Here is an 18087-nt window from a genome sequence, read left to right as displayed (position 1 = left end):
GCTTCATTTCTGTTGGAGGAATGCAATGCAGACAGGAGTGCAAGGCCATCCTGGTGAATAGGCTCATCTCCTGATGTGGCACCAATGAGAGACCATTTTGTATCTGAAGCCCGGCACGGCAGAGCGCTCCACAGGCTTATTCTGCACTTATTCAGAGTCTTTTTTTCCGACTTTAGTGGCATGTATACACTTAGATTGATACTTGAAACATGAATCTGTTCAAAACCCTCTTACAGAATGACCAGATTTGATCATCTGTACTCACTCAAATGGCCAGCACATTAAAGCTCCAACAATACCGACCCTCGCCTCGTCCTCCGCCTCCCGCTGAAAAGGGCTCATTGGGTTGAGCTCTCCCAGGTTAGATTGGCTATATGATCAAATGGAATAGACCCTATTAGCTGCTGAGCGCTCACTTAGCTTAACATGGCTGACCCCTCTGTGCACTGTAGCCTGGAGCTAAAGTGCGGATGGCATCGTTGTTAGCCCTCGCGCTGCGTTCACCCCCTGTCGGCACGCTGTTAGCTGTCCGCTGCTTAGAGGAACCCTAAGTGCCTGTGACAGTTCTAATGAATGGAAATGGCCTCGCTTTGCGGCGTTGGGGGGGGGGGGGGGGGGGGGGGGGGGGTTGCATTTTTTTTTTTCTTCACCCAACTGCCGCCTCAGCTTTTAAAAGCTTTATCAAGAACTCTTGAGGACTGTGTCAGCTCATTGTATTACCACACTACTGGTTGCTGCAAATACATTCTTTTTCCCTGGACTTTCACAACATGTACGCCGAAAGAGAGGGTACAACCTCTTCTTGTCAATTTTGCGTATTGTGTGAAGGTGTAGATACAAAGGCTCACCGCCTACAAAAGGCTTCCTCCATACTGTTTTAAAGCACTTAGCACTTATCAAACTGGTAGGTTGGTTGTTGAATAAAATGTTCAAGGCCAGGCTGAGGGAACGGCGGCAGAAAAAACATGGGCACAAGACATGCCGGTGAATGGCGGCGCTCTTCCACTCTCTGTCATTTTGTAGCTAAAAATACAAGACAAAGAGAATGCAAAGACAAAAGCCAGGAATAAAGAGAGAAACAACAATAAAACCTCAACTAACTTGCCTCTTAACATTGATAGGTGCCTCGCTAGCAGTCTGGTTCACATCAATCTGAATTCACCTTGTCTCCTTGAGCCCCCGGGCGCCACAGAAGAGGAAGCTGTCAGGAGTGGACACATTTATCTGAATGCCCAATCCAAACCAGTTTTGAATGCTGCCCGATCGACATTAAACCCAGTGAAGTGTGCAATCAAACATTCCCCCGGTTTTGATGACTGAATCATCATCAGCTGCATTGTTGTGCCTCCCTGGGGCCGACCCAGCGTTAACGGGGCCTGGCATGGGAACCGCGCCGCCGTGCCAACTTAGTCAGCCATCTAATGTGCCCAGAGCAGCTCTGGCGCCCGGCAAGCACTTGACATCGCTCTAATCCATGCTTATAACCCAGCTAGTCTGAATTACTGTACCCAATTCGTGTGTTTCATTTGCAAATTAGCTTTTGGTCAATTACTGCCGTACTGTACTGCTATAGAGAGGCTGAGTTATAAACTGGACACCTGTGTGACCAATTTATGAATCAGAAATCAGAATCACTGACAGGAACTTGTCTCAGTGACGCAGAGACACATTCACGTCTCATAATATGTAGTAACACAAATGACGCTGCTGTCTTATTCAGAGATTGAAGCCCCCTCTGCCAGTACACTGAATAGATCAAAGTAGGCTGTAATATATCTGTGTATATCTCACAGATCCAATGGGACATCTCTCTCATGTTTTTTTCATAGTCGCTGAACATGCACAGTGTTGACAGGCAGTCAAACACTGTCAGAGCTTGACAATAGCCCCATCAGCTTGAATAGGCATCAGTCTGGGTTTCAACATCCTATTTCAACCAAAAGTATTAGAATTATGGAAGCAAGGCACCATCAAAATACTGTTTCCTTGTGACTTTAAATGGTAGTTGGTCAAATTAGAGACACAGCTGTTCAATGTGAATTTAACAAAGAAATAACTCAGAATTACTTTACTTGCCAAGTGCAATAAATGTACAGGAATTTGAAATAAGTTTATAGTTGACCTATCTGCCACGCCTAAGTTGCCTCTTGCAGCTTCTTGTTTAACCACTGTGTGTGTGTGTGTGTGTGTGTGTGTGTGTGTGTGTGTGAGCGTTGTTCTTGTACTGTGTGTGAGCCTGAGTTGTCCGGTCTGCAGCCAGCACTGTGTCTTGAGCCGAGGCCAGGCCAGACCTGGGCACCCAACCACACATATAATGGCTTCCCCAGCTGGAGGAGGAGGTCAAAGCGAGGCCAAGCCTTCCTCTAACCCTGTTCCTCTGCGACAATAGAGACATTCTGCCAGGCGTCGCTTTGTTCTCTCTCGCTGGTGAAAGGCTGTTTCAACATTTCTGCTGTTACCGCCACTCAAACCAGGGAGAGTATGTCCTTTTCTGGATGGGGTCTGGTTGGTTGGTGGTTTAGGAGTGGTGTGTATGTGTGTGTGTGTGCATCTTCAAATAGTGTAATGTGTTCAGTGTCAAAAACTGTCGTAATATGTCGTGTCGGAAATGTTCAATGACACTTTCAGCTATGGGATTCCTCATTTATCATAGGGGAAGTGATATTGGTGGAAGAGTAAATCATCAACTAAGCTGCAGATGAACCTACAATGCATGACCTGACCTCTAACTATAGCGAGGCCAGTGTGTGTGTGTGTGTGTGTGTACGTGTGTGTATGGCCTTATGCATTCATATGCTCAGGTGGAAGTAGTTGTGATGACGGCTTAACAGGCGAGTTGGGTCAGCCCCGGGGGTTAAGCCTATTGGCTAATTAACAAAGTCTTGGCTCTGGCACTATGTTTGCCTTCCTCTATGGGATTGGCAGCTTGAGCTGTGATTGTGTGCAGGTGGACGGTTTGCATGTGTGTGTGTGTGTGTGTGTGTGTGTGTGCGTGTATATGCTCATGTGCATAGAAGAATAGTGTTTAGGACCTTCCAGTGTACAATACACAGTCCCAGCTTGCCATATTAGGGTCAGCAGGGTGACATGGTGAGTAGGGAGACCGTTCTTCGTCCATGCTCTGTAGCTGACTCTTCGCTGTGACCTCCCTACAGTTTGGGGCAAGAGAAAAGACAATTTCCCCATCAGGATCAATAAAGTATCACATTTCATTGCATTATTCAGCTTAAATCGTGAACCTTTAATCTGCTTTTCTATATATCCCTGCATTTGGTGGTCAGTATGACTCTCCCCTTCACTGCCAAGAGCCCGTTTCCCCCTGGACTTCTCCCTGTGGCAGCTTTGTGGTCGGTTTCAATCTCTTCCTCTGTAATTGATAGGGATCTCTTTACTAATGATCAGCCACGGCCCGTGGGCCTTAACTACGAATACAGTCAGTGGGATATGCCCAGTAGGCCTCTCCTCCTCAGCTTGGCTGGAGGCCAGCCAGCATATGGTACGAGCGCATGCAATGTGGTTCATCGGAACAGTCTTGAATATCTTCCAGCAGAATCAGATTAAGTACTGATTTTATCAAGTTCTCATTTTTTTCCCCAGGATTTCCTTGAAAATGCCAAGTTGTTCTCCGGATAATTTAGCATCTGGCAAGGGGCGGCATGATGTATCTGCAGGGTAACACTCTTGTGTACTAGTTCTGGACTTTTTCTTTTTTTTGACCCAAGGAATCTATAAAGAGGGAAAAGTCATTTACTTCAGAGCTGTGCGTTTGAGCGTTTATTGGAGGCAAACTGTAAAGCCTGCAGCACAGTTTGTATTGTAGCGGAGGGGAAGTCCATACCTTCGTTTTTGAAGCCTGAGTTTCAAACGCGTTCTACTTTGGCAATGACATCAATGGTAATTTGTTATTTGGTTTACCAGCTAATGTTTCCATAGCAAATTTTGAAACCGCTTTTGACACAACATTGATTTTGTCACAACAGCAGCAGTTTTTTTTTGACATGACACTATTTTCTTGACGCACCAGTCTTGGAAGCGCATTAGGGGCCGCGCTCTGAGCCAGCAGGAGCGCCTGATAGCGTACTGTGTTTGATGATAGCTCCCATTACAGATGATAGAAGGAGCAGCTGTCTCACTGTGCTGCTCTGGAAGGCCTATTCTCCTCAGCGCCCCAGAATCCCCCCCCCCCCCCAACCCCCAACCCCCACCCCTCCCTTCCTGATTCGGACGTGTCGACAGGAACGGGCAGAGGGAGCCGGCGGGGGGTGAGATGGTGGGTCTATCTGTAGGCGACCATGTTAGATGCACTTGTGTTTTCTCCTCTTTAGTCAGCTGTGGAGCGGTTGTCGACTCCGCCAAGACTTACCACCCCCCCCCTCCACCACCCCTCACCCCCCCCCAATATTTGGCTCCCTGAACCCTCTCATCTCCCCTCAGTGACCCGAACCACAAGCCCCTCCCACACCAGCTCCCCCGAGGGCCCGACCCACAACAACGCTTCTATTGTGTCTCAACCACACATCATGCAGTGTGTATGTGTGTGTGTGTGTGTGTGTGTGTGTGTGTGTGTGTGTGTGTTAAGTGGGGTAGGGTTTCATATATCATGCCTAAAGTGGAACCAGAAGCTTGGGTCTTGAACTGCTGTTTTGGAAGCGTGCGTTCAACAAAGACGACAGGAACAATTTTGTGCTCTGGATGTGAGTGAATGGGAGGTTCAAGTTATTTTATTTTAACCTAAGAGATTTTAAAATGTATTTAGCATTGAAGGGTGTGGCAATCTTACGCTATACCACTGATTTTTTTTTCATTCAGTATCACATATATGACTGAATTAAATCATTTCAGGGAGTTGATTTTCTATGCATAAAAACGCCTTTCCACAAAGAAACTATTTCGATTTAGGTTTAGTTTATTTGCACTTGCAGATGATTAAAAACCCGGGAAAAATAAAGAAAGAAAGAATGAAAACTCTGTCATTAACCAGTGAATAGACATTTCACTTTACATTTTAAATTGGTTGAATTCAAAGTGAATTGACCTTGCTGCTGCTGTGCAACGTATATCCAGCTTTCATCACTCTTGCGGTGTCGTTCTCTAACTCGTCCATTAAGAACAGAGCTGGAGAAGTTGGAGAATCTGTGCAAATTATTGAAACATTTAAAAAGTTTCGTTCCAAAATGAGATATCCATTAAAAAAAAAAAAAAAAATGACACCCACTTTCCCATATTGACTGATGGCATGCAAATTAAACACATTATGGGTTAGTATTGAAGGTAGGAGTCATCTCAAGACATTTGCTTATAAAATAGTCAGAACACAGAATCATTTATGTTTTTTTAAAAATTTGCCTGATGCATTTCAGGTAGCAACATTTTTCCAAAAGTTGATATTTTTGGAATGAAAGCCTTCATTTATTCCTTCATAAAGCACAATAGTTGCAATTGATTCATTTGCGCTGTTGTTGTTTTCATCTTGTCCCCCGCCGATGATGCAGGCACCCCTTGAGCCAATCAGCAACAAGATGCATCATCCCTCCAAGTTTTGTCAAAATCGGCCCAGCGGTGTCTTCGATTTCAGCTTTGAGTTTGAAATTTCAACCTTTAATCTCAGCGCCCTCATCAGGCCAATCTGTGTACATTTTTAAACCCCAGAACATAGTGGCAACACGCATCACCCTGCCAAGTTTCGACAAAACGGGACCAGTGGTGTGACAGTTACAGCCTTTCAAAGTTTGGATCTTTAATTATGGCGACCCCTTCAGGGCCAATGAGTGAATTTTCTTAAATGCCAGAACACGGCGCATTCGCACGGGGGGAAAGGCAAAACTGCAGCATATGGTTTCATAACATTTCGACTGCAGTGGATGTAATGCGGGACAGGCCTGCCCCCTCCGGCTGCAGCACGGGGATCAGCAGCCGGGCTTTTCTAGCATTAAGCTCACACCTTCAGTAGAAACACTATCCTTTGTCTAATTCAGGGCTGCGGAGTTTTGAACCGCGGCACGGCCATCTAATATCACATAAAGCACTTTGCACCACCGTGACTGAATACATTTTTAGCATGGGTGGCCCCAGCGGGAATCAAAGTCCTAATCCTGACAGTGTTAGTGCCTTGCGCAATTCACTGAGATGCAGGTCGGTCTCCGTAGCTGCCCTATGAACCAAAGCCGCGGTGACGACTTTTTGGTGTGTTTTAAAGGTCAAAGGTCATAACTCGGGTTTAGATTACATACCAGCTAAAATTATGCCCATAAATGCTCTTAGAGGATCTACAGTCCGCATCTGCACCAACAGTTTTGTCAGGGCGAGAGACATAAACCTTGAAATCATTTTTTCAACACAGTTACTGCTCTTTGTTTTCTTTTTAGGGCAGCAGAGTCCTTGCCTGCATGAATGATTCCTCTCCCACTTACTTCAGTATGTGCTTGTCTGCAGTTTACAAAAAAATGACATTTCCCTGCTTTTACCTGTTTTACTAACACTTCGCTCTCCTGCAGGATCAGGGATATTTTTGTTGCATTGATTGTCAGGGAACTACGGCTCTGACCCTTATATTCCCTACTATTGGTTGCTTGTAATGTCTGTGATCTAGGAATTGACCCTTATTCCCTTATTATCCCTTATTATTTGCACTCACTGTAAGTCGCACTGGTCAAGAACATCAGCTGAAAGCTTGCAATGTAAATGTAAAATAATGGCTGCAGTGCAATGTTTGGGAAGATTGGGCATATCGCTGGGCAGGAAAAGAGCATGTGTGTGTATGTGCGTGTGTGTATGTGTGTGTGTGTGTGTGTGTGTGTGAGGAGGGGGGGGAGTGGATCAGTTGAAGGGGGTTACACAGGGCTACTATCCTCCAGATCCCTCTCCCCTCACACACACACACACACACACACACACACTGCAGCCAGGAGGGACGGCTGCTTTCCCAGGCCATGTTCTCTGACAAGAGAGTGTGGGTGTCATCTGACAGATGAAAATAGTGTGTGTGTAATGGACACCGTGCTAACACGCAGCCGGGCTAACCACTCTGCTCTTTAATGGTTTTAGAACACAGAGCAAGCAGCACTATTGGTGTAACTGGTGTATGTGTGTGTGTAGGTGTGTGCGTGTGTGTGCGTGTGTGTGTATGTGTGTGTGTTAAACACTGTGCATGCATGCAATTAAACGTCTCTGCTGTGTACCGGTATTCTTGTATTAGTGTGTGTGCAGTGTGTGTGTGTGTGTGTGTGTGTGTGTGTGTGTGTGTTTCTCCTTCCTCTCCTGGCTGGCCTGTCTCCTCATGTTTGGACATATGTTGAGTTTTATTTCACTGAGACATCAATCCTGCTGGCCAGCTGTTAGGACAGCTGCTCTCTCTCTCTCTCTCTCTCTCTCTCTCTCTCTCCCTCTCTCTCTTTCACTCTATCTCTCTCGCTCTATCTCTCTTTCTTCCTTCCTATCTGTCTGACTGTCGCTTTCGCTCTCTCTCTCTCTCACCTCCTCTTTTTTCCCCCAACTATCTCTCTGTATCTTTCTCCCTGTCTTTCTTCCTTTCTGTCTGTCTCTCTCTCTCTCTCTCTCTCTCTCCCTCTCTCTCTTTCACTCTATCTCTCTCGCTCTGTCTCTCTTTCTTCCTTCCTATCTGTCTGACTCTGTCGCTTTCGCTCTCTCTCTCACCTCCTCTTTTTTCCCCCAACTATCTCTCTGTATCTTTCTCCCTGTCTTTCTTCCTTTCTGTCTGTCTCTCTCTCTCTCTCTCTCTCTCTCTCTCTCTCCCTCTCTCTCTTTCACTCTATCTCTCTCGCTCTATCTCTCTATCTTCCTTCCTATCTGTCTGACTCTGTCGCTTTCGCTCTCTCTCTCTCTCTCTCTCTCTCTCACCTCCTCTTTTTCCCCCCAACTATCTCTCTGTATCTTTCTCCCTGTCTTCCTTCCTTTCTGTCTGTCTCTCTCTCTCTCTCTCACGCCATGCCTCTCTATCTCTCTCACTCTCTGTTTCTCACTCTCACCCTCTTTCATTTGCTCTCTGTCTTGATTTCTTTATTTCTGTCTTTCTCATTCTACCTGTATGTTTCTGTCTGTCTCGATGTCTCTCTCTCATGTCCTATCTCTCTTTTCAGTTACTCTCTGTCTATCTTGTTCTTTCTTTCTTTCTTTCTTTCTTTCTTTCTGTCCGATGCTGTGGGGTCTGCAACTGAAGTCGCACCACTGACATAAATTTGGAAGTGCAGAGTGTAGCTGTCAACTTCCATTTACACACATTCGGTAGGAAAGTGAAGACACAAAATGGTGATTGAGTCGCGGGTGCGTTACGCAAACACCAGCCACCCGCTAGAACATTGCCTTTTGTTATTTTTAACATGAACTAATTTTTCAGATGAAGTTTTTTTTTTTGTCTCTTTACCTTGGCGTTCTACTGAAGACTTGAGTTCCTCAGCACCAATGCGGCACCAGTGCAGATTGTGTGTGTGTGTGTGTGTGTGTGTGTGTAGAAGTTATATTTCCATCCAACTGTCAAGTGAATTATAGCGGAACTTTTGAAATGTCGCAAAATATAAAATGTGAATTAAATGAGTTTCCATAAACTGGGTTGAAGCAAATAAAATGGCTTCCTGAGTGTAGAGCTTCGTCAGAAAACACATCCAGCAGAAAAATGGAAAGTCTCTCTCAGGAATCGATTATTATTGGACAAGTTGTTATTGTTCTTTAGCGTCGGCTAATGTCGGTCATATTTCATGCTTTCATCTGAAGACGAAAACAGAGAAATGCACTTGGCAATATTCTGATTCCCCAACTAATGGCCATACAACCACAATGGAGACTATGGAGAATACCTGATACCTCTCAGAAACAACAGGTATGGCATTTTCCAAAGCCGTTTTTTCAACTGCTGAAAAAAGGAAATAAAACCAAGCCTAGGTCTTTATTGATGCAACAGATGTGTTCCCATCGCGTATTTATCGCATTTATCTTTACCAACAAAAACCTTTTCCGGCCTCGAGCGAGCGTCACAACTTTTTATGCGAAATTTAAGATATTTTCTCAAAATTTTCTGCCTCCATTCAGCTTCCTTACATCAAAATTTGCATACGAAATTTGTAAATGCATGGCAACGCAGGTAGAGAGAGAGAGGGAGAAAGAGAGAAAGAGAGACTCGTTCTCAGTGGAAGCCTGTGGCACGCTGTTGTTCTTGGCAGTGTCTCTTCGGGAGTGTTGATGCTTGCCTGCCACACACACACACACACACACACACACACACACACACACACACACACACACGGTAAGTCGCCTGTGGCTTGTGTAAAACACCCCAAACAGTGTCTCTTGGCAGGTTGGCGCGGGGACAGGTGATAAAAGTGTGTTTACCCTAAACACTAGCTAGTTGGCTGCCTCGGCTCTGATTTACCGTGACAGCTCCCTCTCTCTCTCTCTGTCTCTTTATCCACTTTTTATCTCCTTCGCCGCTCTCTCTTCTTCACTTAGTTTTATCGCTTACTCATTCCCTCTCTCTCTCTCCGTCTCTCCTCCCTGTCTTGCTCCGGCGGTGTTTAAACTGTCTGGTTTACAACCGTTTTGGAAACTGATCTCGGGGGTTAGGGGTTAGGAAAACTATCGCGTCCAATAGTTCAAATGCTTTTTTCTGGAGGAGAGTGAAGCAGTTTGATAAGACAGCTAGATTTATAATGCTGCTTTTGGTGATAAAATACTTAAATAATACTAATAAAACACACATATAAAGGTAGTAATAGGAGTAATAGAGGCTTTTGAAGATGCAGTGACAGCATCTCAGCATCTCTTTCTTTTTCTTTCGTTACTTTTTCTTGCTTTCCTCTTCCTCCTTTTCTCCTCTCTCTCTTGCATTATCTCTTTCTTTCTCTTCCTCTGTTTCCTCGCTTTTCTCTTCTCTTTTTTATCCTCTGTTTCTTTAGACAGTTTATAAAAACCTGTCCATCCTGGAAGGTGAAACAAGCATTTTCCTCCTCCTCCTCCTCCTCAGCCATCCTTCCCCATCGTCCTCATTCTTAAACCTCCGTCCTCCCTCCCTCCCTTCCTTCCTCCCTCCCTCCCTCCCTTCCTTTCATCTCCCCTTCCTCCTTCCCTCGCCCCATCCGTCCTCGCTCTCCCTCCGCCCCTCGAACCCATCCATCTCGCGGACTTCTCCTCCACTTGATAAAAGAGCGGGCGTTCGGACGGCGAGGAATTTTTATCCACCCTCCAATCTAAACAGCACTTGATCCCCGACTCGGTCGCGGGGACAGATAGAGAGCCATCTAGGGTAAAACATCTCTCCCCCATCTTCTCTCATCCCTCGCTCCTCTCGTCTCTCTGTCTGTTGCCCCTCCCCCCCCCCTCCCCCGCCCCGCCCCACCGTCTCCTCCTCTGATCTGTTTATCGGTACGGGGGGTATAAATTGTACGCGAGAGTACACACACACTCACGCACACGCACACAGCTGACTTATGCAGATGTATCTCAGAGTTACAGGTTGTATTTTCCTCCCTAAGTGCTCCCATAAATTGCTCCCTAATTCTGTTTTATTCGAGGCCCACCAAGCGCCGTATCGGCCGCGTCTTTAGCTCTTGCGATGAGAAAAAAGCCTCTCATCCTGACCCCAACCCGCCCCCCAGCCCCCCTCCCGACCCCCCCCCCCCCATTCCCCCGGCTGTAAATATCACCCAACGACCAAATGTACACAAACGCATATCGAGTCGACGACCCCCTCCTCTCTCATCCCGTCTAATAAATCCATGATAAATTGGGCAGATCCCGTTGTCTGAGGGGTGGGGAAATTGTATTAATTATCTTATTTCTCAAAGCGCCGGCCGTCGGTCTGGAAATACCCGTTTTTTTTTTTTTTCTTCCAAGTATGGGAAAACACCATCAGAAATGATTGTAGTTTGTAAGTTGTGTCTTTGTTCGTGTCTTGTAGATGTCCGCCCCCCCCCCCCCCCTCCACCCCCACCTCCACCTCCCTGCCATTGTCCCCCCCCCCTTTGTTTACACTGATCCCATGTGATCCGGACGGCTGCATTAACTTATTTACAATAATCATAATCCGACTGTAAACATGCGAGGCTTTAATGGACTCAATGAGGAAGTTGTGCTCGGCGGCGGACGGCATCCCATGACCGCACAATGGGCCCATACGCACAAACTAAACATTAAGCCATTCACAATGGGCCATGTGCCCTTATGAATGCCTATAGCCCCTTTTGTCAGGATAAAGGCACCACAAATCAGCCATTGTCTGACTTAACCATTCTAAATCAGGCGAGCCCTCGGGGGCATGTTTTCCACAGGGCGCCCAAGAATGTCTCCTTTTTTTTTTTTTTTTTTTTTTTTGACGTCCTTGGCGACGGAGGCATCAGCATGGGGCTCTGCATGACCGGGACGCGATCTGTGATGCGTTCGCTGGCACGACAAAAAACCCACGTACACACACACACACACACACACACACACACACACACACACACACACACACAGTGACGAACGCTGATCGCCGGTATGGGTTCGTGAATATGGATGTGCAAGAGACTTTCTGTTGTTTTTCTTGTCTTTTCTTTTTCTCTTTCAAACACTCATACAGACACACACACACACACACACACACACATGTGCACACACATAGACGAACACACACATAACTTACTTTTTGTTCTCTCACTTCATCTCTTTGTTTGTTTCTTTCTGTGTTTCTTTCTTTCTCTCTTTCTTTCTTTATATTTCTTTATTGTTTCTCTTTCTCTCTCTCTCACACACACACACACGCACACTCATACAGACACACACACACACACACACATGTGCACACACATAGACGAACACACACATAACTTCCTTTTTGTTCTTTCACTTCATCTCTTTGTTTCTTTCTATCTGTTTCTTTCTTTCTCTCTTCCTTTCTTTATATTTCTTTATTGTTTCTCTTTCTCTCTCTCTCTCTCACACACACACACACACACACACACACTCATGCTCACACTCATGCGCACACGTGCAGCTCTTGCAGTCCTTTTTACAGCTGGCTGTTTGGTGAGAAATTGAAAAGTTCCCATTGTTGCAGTGAAGTTCACAGCAGGACTCTGATTGAACAAATGGGATCTTATGAATCTTATGAAACCACGTGTGTCTGATGTGTATTATCCTGAGGCTACGAGACTTTAGAAAGAAAGAAAGAAAGAAGATCGCTGCACAGAAGAGCCCGTCGCAGAACAATGGAGACATTCTCATTTAGTCAGCTGAATGGCTATCTTTTTTTTTTTTTTTTTTTATTTGGAGGGGGAATTGCTCTTCAGTAGTCGTTTGTCGACATTTCCCTCTCCGTCTTCCCCCTTTCTCTCTTTCTCCTTTTCTCCTCTCTCCATCGCTCTCTCTCTTCCTGCCCTCTTCTCTCGCTCCCTGTGTGTCTGTGTGTGGGAGTTGGGTGAATTTCCTTTTTTTTCTTTAGTTACTTTTTCCTCTCCTGTCAAACATTTTGACGTTGAGTAGATATTGAGACAGCAGCCTTGCTCCAACATTGAAAATCTGTGGAAATACAGCGCCAAAATGTAAGTGGAGACGACGCCTGTAGTCATCCAAAGCGGCTACCTGCATCTGTTTGTGAAATCAGGACTGAAATATCTTCCTGTTACCGTGTCATAATATCATATTGTGAAAATGTGTTTGCTTGTCTGGGTTGACGTTGAACTTGGCCACTCCTGCACATCGCTATCTGTCAAATGCTTGCTGCGTCTGTATTATGTCAGTAATATGTTGCATTAAAAAACATAAAAAGTGATCGTTTTTTCCCTTCTCTTGCTCTCTCTCTCTCTCTCTCTCTCTCTCTCTCTCTCTCCTCCTCTAGAGTCGTCCTGCATGGAGAGGCTCCTCTCCAAAGACTGGAAGGAGCGCGTGGACCGGCTGAACGCCAACGAACTGCTGGGGGAGGTCAAAGGTAAGAGGCGTCCACATCTGAAGCTGCAGCTGCATCTCCATCTCCATCCACATCCACACCTGTATCCAGATTTATTTTCCTCTACATCTAAATCTTTCTCCACATTTGCATCCAAACAAAGACAAAATCAAAGAAAAAGAAAAGAGGGAGCGAGAGACCAAGCCGGTGACTGCTCATCGATCTGTCACTGTTTCTGCTGTAGGGATGCACCCACCCACCCACCTGCACCCACCCACCGACACCCACCTGCACCCACCCACCGACACCCACCCACCGACACCCACATCTACATTTGCTTCCACGGCCAGCGAGACTTCAAGGTTCGCTGGACGCTCACAGACCGAGAGCAAACTGTATTTCTGTTTCACCGTCTCTTTATGTGGCCTTCTGCAACAGGTGGCACAACAATACATACATGGGCCATGATGATGGAGAGGGAAGGAGAGGCAGGCGAGTGTGTGTGTGTGTGTGTGTGTGTGTGTGTGTAGGTGTGTGTGCATGGGTGTGTATGTCTAAGACGGAAAAGAGAAGAAGCAAAGTAAGAGGAAAGAAAGAAAGAAAGAAAGAAAGAAAGAGACAAACAAGCAAGCATTACGGATATGGGATTAGCAGAACAGAGGAAAGACAGTGAGGGAAAGAAAGAGAGAGAAAATGAAAGAGAAGGGAAAGAGACAGATAAAGGAATAGATAAGTAGGGGAAAGGCGATGAGTAGAAGGCGAGACAGAGAGATATTTGTTGTTTCAGAACATCATCAGTGTTGAGTAGATTTCCTTTCCTTTCGCCTCCTTTTATTTATTTATTTATTTATTTTTTCATCATGCAATGACAGGTTTCTTTGCTCTGCATAGTCACATATTAATCCACATATTATCCATATATTAATATCGAACAGGGTTAGTTGTATAAAACTTTTTTTCATCATATCTTTACTAAACACAGTTGCACTTCATGTCCTTTAACAATTAATTTCCTGTTGTTTTTTCTTATTCTGCCCATTTATAGTTTTCGTTAGCTTATTTGTTCAATCAGGAATAGGCTGATTTTCTAGCTATGTTTCTTTATTTTCGTTTTTAAATTAGTCTTAAAATTGGTCCAGGTAACATTAAAAAGGTTTTAAAAAGTCTTACATCTCTGAAACCTGCAGACATCCAGTCAGCCTTTCACTCTTTCCGTCGATCTTTCAGCATCGGAGCAGCCTCTCCTTATTCTTTTCGGTCGACCCTAACATTCCCCAAATCAACAGTGTTATAAAACAAGCAAAGTGGTATGTACACAAAAAACGAAGACGGTTTCGCAAAGCTAAAATCAGGGGTAAGAAACGGTCAAATATGCCGTAACTCTCCTCCGTGTGTATACTTCCAGCATGTTTCTGCATATGAAAGCAAAAGACTAAATCGACGTCAGGCCCACCTTTCACCACTGACAGAGCAGTAAACCCCGGTTTAAACACTACAGGTTGTAATTGTAACTTTGATTAAAGGGTGTGTATGAGGGGAGAGGCGGCCCACGCTCCAATATTTTCGTATGCATCAGCAAATAGCGTTTATGAAGCTATAAATCGCATTGGGCCGAATGTACGCTCAACCTGCTTTGGTATTCAAAAGTGAAAATTGCAGCGTTGTGAAGGCGGATGGATTTCAGGTTGAGAAATCTCATTCAGCGGCTGCAGGAGGAGGGACAAGTGTGTGTGTGTGTGTGTGTGTGTGTGGGGGGTTGTATCGTCCAATTGAAAGCAATAGAAGCTAAGTTAGGGGTGGATGACGTGTGTGTGTGTGTGTGTGTGTGGGGGGGGTTAGGGTTAGTATGATGTATGTATATACCTATTTCATCTCATTATAGTGAAAAGGAACACACACACACACACACACACACACACACACACACACACACACACACTAACATACACTGTCTCCCACTCATTTTCTGTCTCACTTTCTCTCTCTCAGTCTGTATCTTTTTCTCCATTCGGTTATTTTATTGGCATGACTGTTTATCAGAAACAATATTGCCAAAGCTGTTTACAAATTGTACATTTTCAAAAACCGACATACATTAAAACCATATTGAGACGATCATTTGGCTTGAAAACATGAACTGTACTGTCGTGCATAATCACAAATATCTATGATAATGATCAACTCTCTCTCTCTCTTACACACACTCCCAGATACAGTCTCTCACAATTTACAACAGTGCTCTTTTTACCTTTTACCATTTCAACACACATTATAACCTCTTGGTGGCAGGCTACAAGGCCTGCTGTAATTATCATGCAAACAAAGGATTGCAGAGCAGATTAGTAAAAACAAGCCCTCCACTGCACGGCTAAACCAACAAGCTCTTATGTGGGTCTAGTTTCAAATCTATATAAAGGTCCCGCACGCATAAAACCTTGTATCTGAATAGGCCGCTTGAACAATATGGGTATATATATATATGTCCTATATATGTATACGTATATTGTGTCTTAATGTGTGACCTCGCTTAGATGTTACATGGCGAGAGTATATTGTGTTGATATGGATCTGAGGTTGTTACCTGGAGTGCGGCGTCACAAAAGACTGTGATGTTCAGCAACAACAGTAAGGATGAGTCTCTTAGACAGTGGAAGGACGGGCTAATTGCCTCTCATGCTGAGAGAATAGGTTGTTTTTATTTTCATGTCATTGAAACTGCCAGTAGCTGATATTTTGTTCCAATACGGTATCTTTAAATGTGCCAAAAAATGACCAAAAATGAAAAGTAGTCAGTGTTTCTCCCAGAATTTAATCTTGTCAGGATGGAAAAGCTTCTGAAAATGATTTGAAACCATGAGACACTGCAACTGTCCATTGAAACCCAGGATAATAATACAATTTTCTTAATGCTTACTTGGTGGGGAATCCAATCAAAATTTCACATTAGAATCAATTCAGGTGAAGGGGTTCCCATTGATTAATTACACAAGACAGTGATTCTTAGCTGTTAAACCCATTTACACCTGCTGCATGGAGGTAAAACAGCAAGAAAAATCAACAGCTTAGATAGATAGATAGATAAAAGTGATAGAAAAAAATGTAACTTTGGAAAACCGACTAATTTACATAGAGAAATGCTTTCCGTCTCCTAAGCTACAGTGAATTCTGTTTGCGTGCCGTAGCTTTAGTGGCGAACGGCTCAGCAGCGGAGCTCCTCTTAGCTCCAGTGAGAGAAACCGTTTGTGATCGCCTCCAGTTGAAATGGCAAGCATTTCCTCTGTGGAAAGTGGAAAAAAGAGAACTACAGAGAGCCTTCTACACTAGAACAGCACCGACATTGAGTTTCACTCCAGGAAAGAGATCTGACTCTCTCTGTGTCAGACACATTCACATACTCACACACCCTCCCTCCCACACCCACACACACACACACACACACACACACACTGCGCAAACACAGAAACTTGCACACACCCACACGCACTCTCTTTGCAAAGCATCATCGCTACATCCATTAGATGAACATCTTGAGCCAGAAACTGAACCTCCACCTGATCAGTTATTGAAAATCGCTCTGGATAACAGCGTCAGCTAAATGCAGAAATAAAAAAAAACTATTCCCAGTGATTAATTATCCTTGAACTGGTAGTAGAACCTAAAAAAACAGAATTGTAGCTGAAGACATTTTTAATGGTTAAACAAACAAAATGAAAACACAAGGAGTGCTTGATTTACCTTATATTACAACTAATGCACCCATATTTGAGGCCATTTCAGTGGCTGAAAAATATAGTATATCAACTTAAATTTAACTCCAATAACTCAATCCAGGTTCAAATGAAGAATTGAATGTGAAAAGATATGATGAGATATCGACCATTTGAAAAAAAGTATGCATACGTGTACTACAGTAAACAACTGATAGCAGAAAATTACTCAAAACAAATTTTGATCGCTTTTAAATGACAGTAGGTAAGGCCATGGTTGCCAGAATGGTAACATTTTACCGGCTCCTATATATTTTAAAGATACTAAATGATGAGTTTCAGGTAATGATGTTTTTAAAGTATTTTATGAACTCTTTGGAAGCATTTTGGCTGGGTTTCAGAGGAGGCAGCCAGACCCAAGACAGCAGCATTCCTGTCTTGTACTGTACATTAAGTTGTCTACTCAGGAAATTATATTCACTTCTCGTGCATTAGTTGAAGTCACTAATAAGCATATATAGGTACAGTATGTACGAGTGTACACACACACACACACACACACACACACACACACATACACACACACACATACACACACAGATGTCTCTGTTCGTCCAGCTGCGTCCCGGCTTAGGAAACAGTCTGATTGAATTCAAACATCGAAGCCTTTTCTTGACGGCTGAAACGAAGCGGGCTGACCTAAATAGACTCACACAACTGTTGCTCTGTGTCTCCACACACAACAACCTGAACCTATTTGTTCAGTCACCGTTATTTTTAGGGGGAAGAAATCTGATAACCTACTTTTTTTCACTGGAACATCGGTGCTCAGAAATGTTCCTGACTCAGAACATGCTTGTAATTTTTAACTCTTATTTATCCAGGGAAGGTTTGCCGTGCGAACATCCTTTTCAGCAAAGTCCTGCTTCACATTCAGACTGTTACACATCTTCACATCTGGGAGCTGCCCAGTACAACCACAGTCTGTCACTGTTGGCCACTGTGCAGCTCCACTGTGCAACTGTGGCTGAGTGGCTTGCTTTAGGGCAACTCCACAGTAGTAGTTGAGGGAGGGGAGAGCGTTACTCATTCACTTTCCTCAGCCAGATTTACACAGAAAGGGTTAGGTCTGGGATTCGAATCAGCGACACTCAAGTCTCAAGTCCAGTTCTCAGTCTTTAGACCAGTGGGTCTCAAGCTGGGGGTCGGGACTCCCTGGAGGGGGCACAAGATCATTTTGGGGGGTCGCGCGATGATTGAAGGAACAGGAAAAAACACATTCATACTATACAAATTTATTATTGTGTCTATTTTTTCAGATTTTTCTCTAATTTTTTTCTTTTTTTCTTGCGATATTGAATAGATTTCAGCTTCTACGCCTCCTCTGAGAATTAATGAAACAAGCTGAAAAAGGAAAATCATTCTTTGGTTGAACTGTAATGCAGCCTGTGATCGAAAACGGTTGCCAAAAAGGTTGAGAACCTTTTTCATATCAAAGACCCCTAATTT

The 18087-nt window shown here is 44.3% G+C and overlaps 1 protein-coding gene across 1 annotated transcript in view; it reads left to right on the top strand.

The window, feature by feature from the left end:
• The window catches only part of LOC139930166 (transcription factor SOX-6-like), a 112597-nt gene that overhangs the window by 46120 nt on the left and 48390 nt on the right, over window positions 1-18087 (top strand). The window contains exon 5 of the mRNA XM_078282951.1: window positions 12824-12913. Coding sequence (XP_078139077.1) covers window positions 12824-12913 — 90 coding nt within the window. The remainder of the gene's footprint in view (window positions 1-12823; window positions 12914-18087) is intronic.

This window comes from Centroberyx gerrardi, chromosome 4, assembly GCF_048128805.1.
Source record: "Centroberyx gerrardi isolate f3 chromosome 4, fCenGer3.hap1.cur.20231027, whole genome shotgun sequence".
NCBI lineage: Eukaryota > Metazoa > Chordata > Actinopteri > Beryciformes > Berycidae > Centroberyx > Centroberyx gerrardi.
The sequence above is the reverse complement of the archived record's forward strand: the minus strand, read 5'-3'. Positions and strand labels throughout refer to the sequence as shown.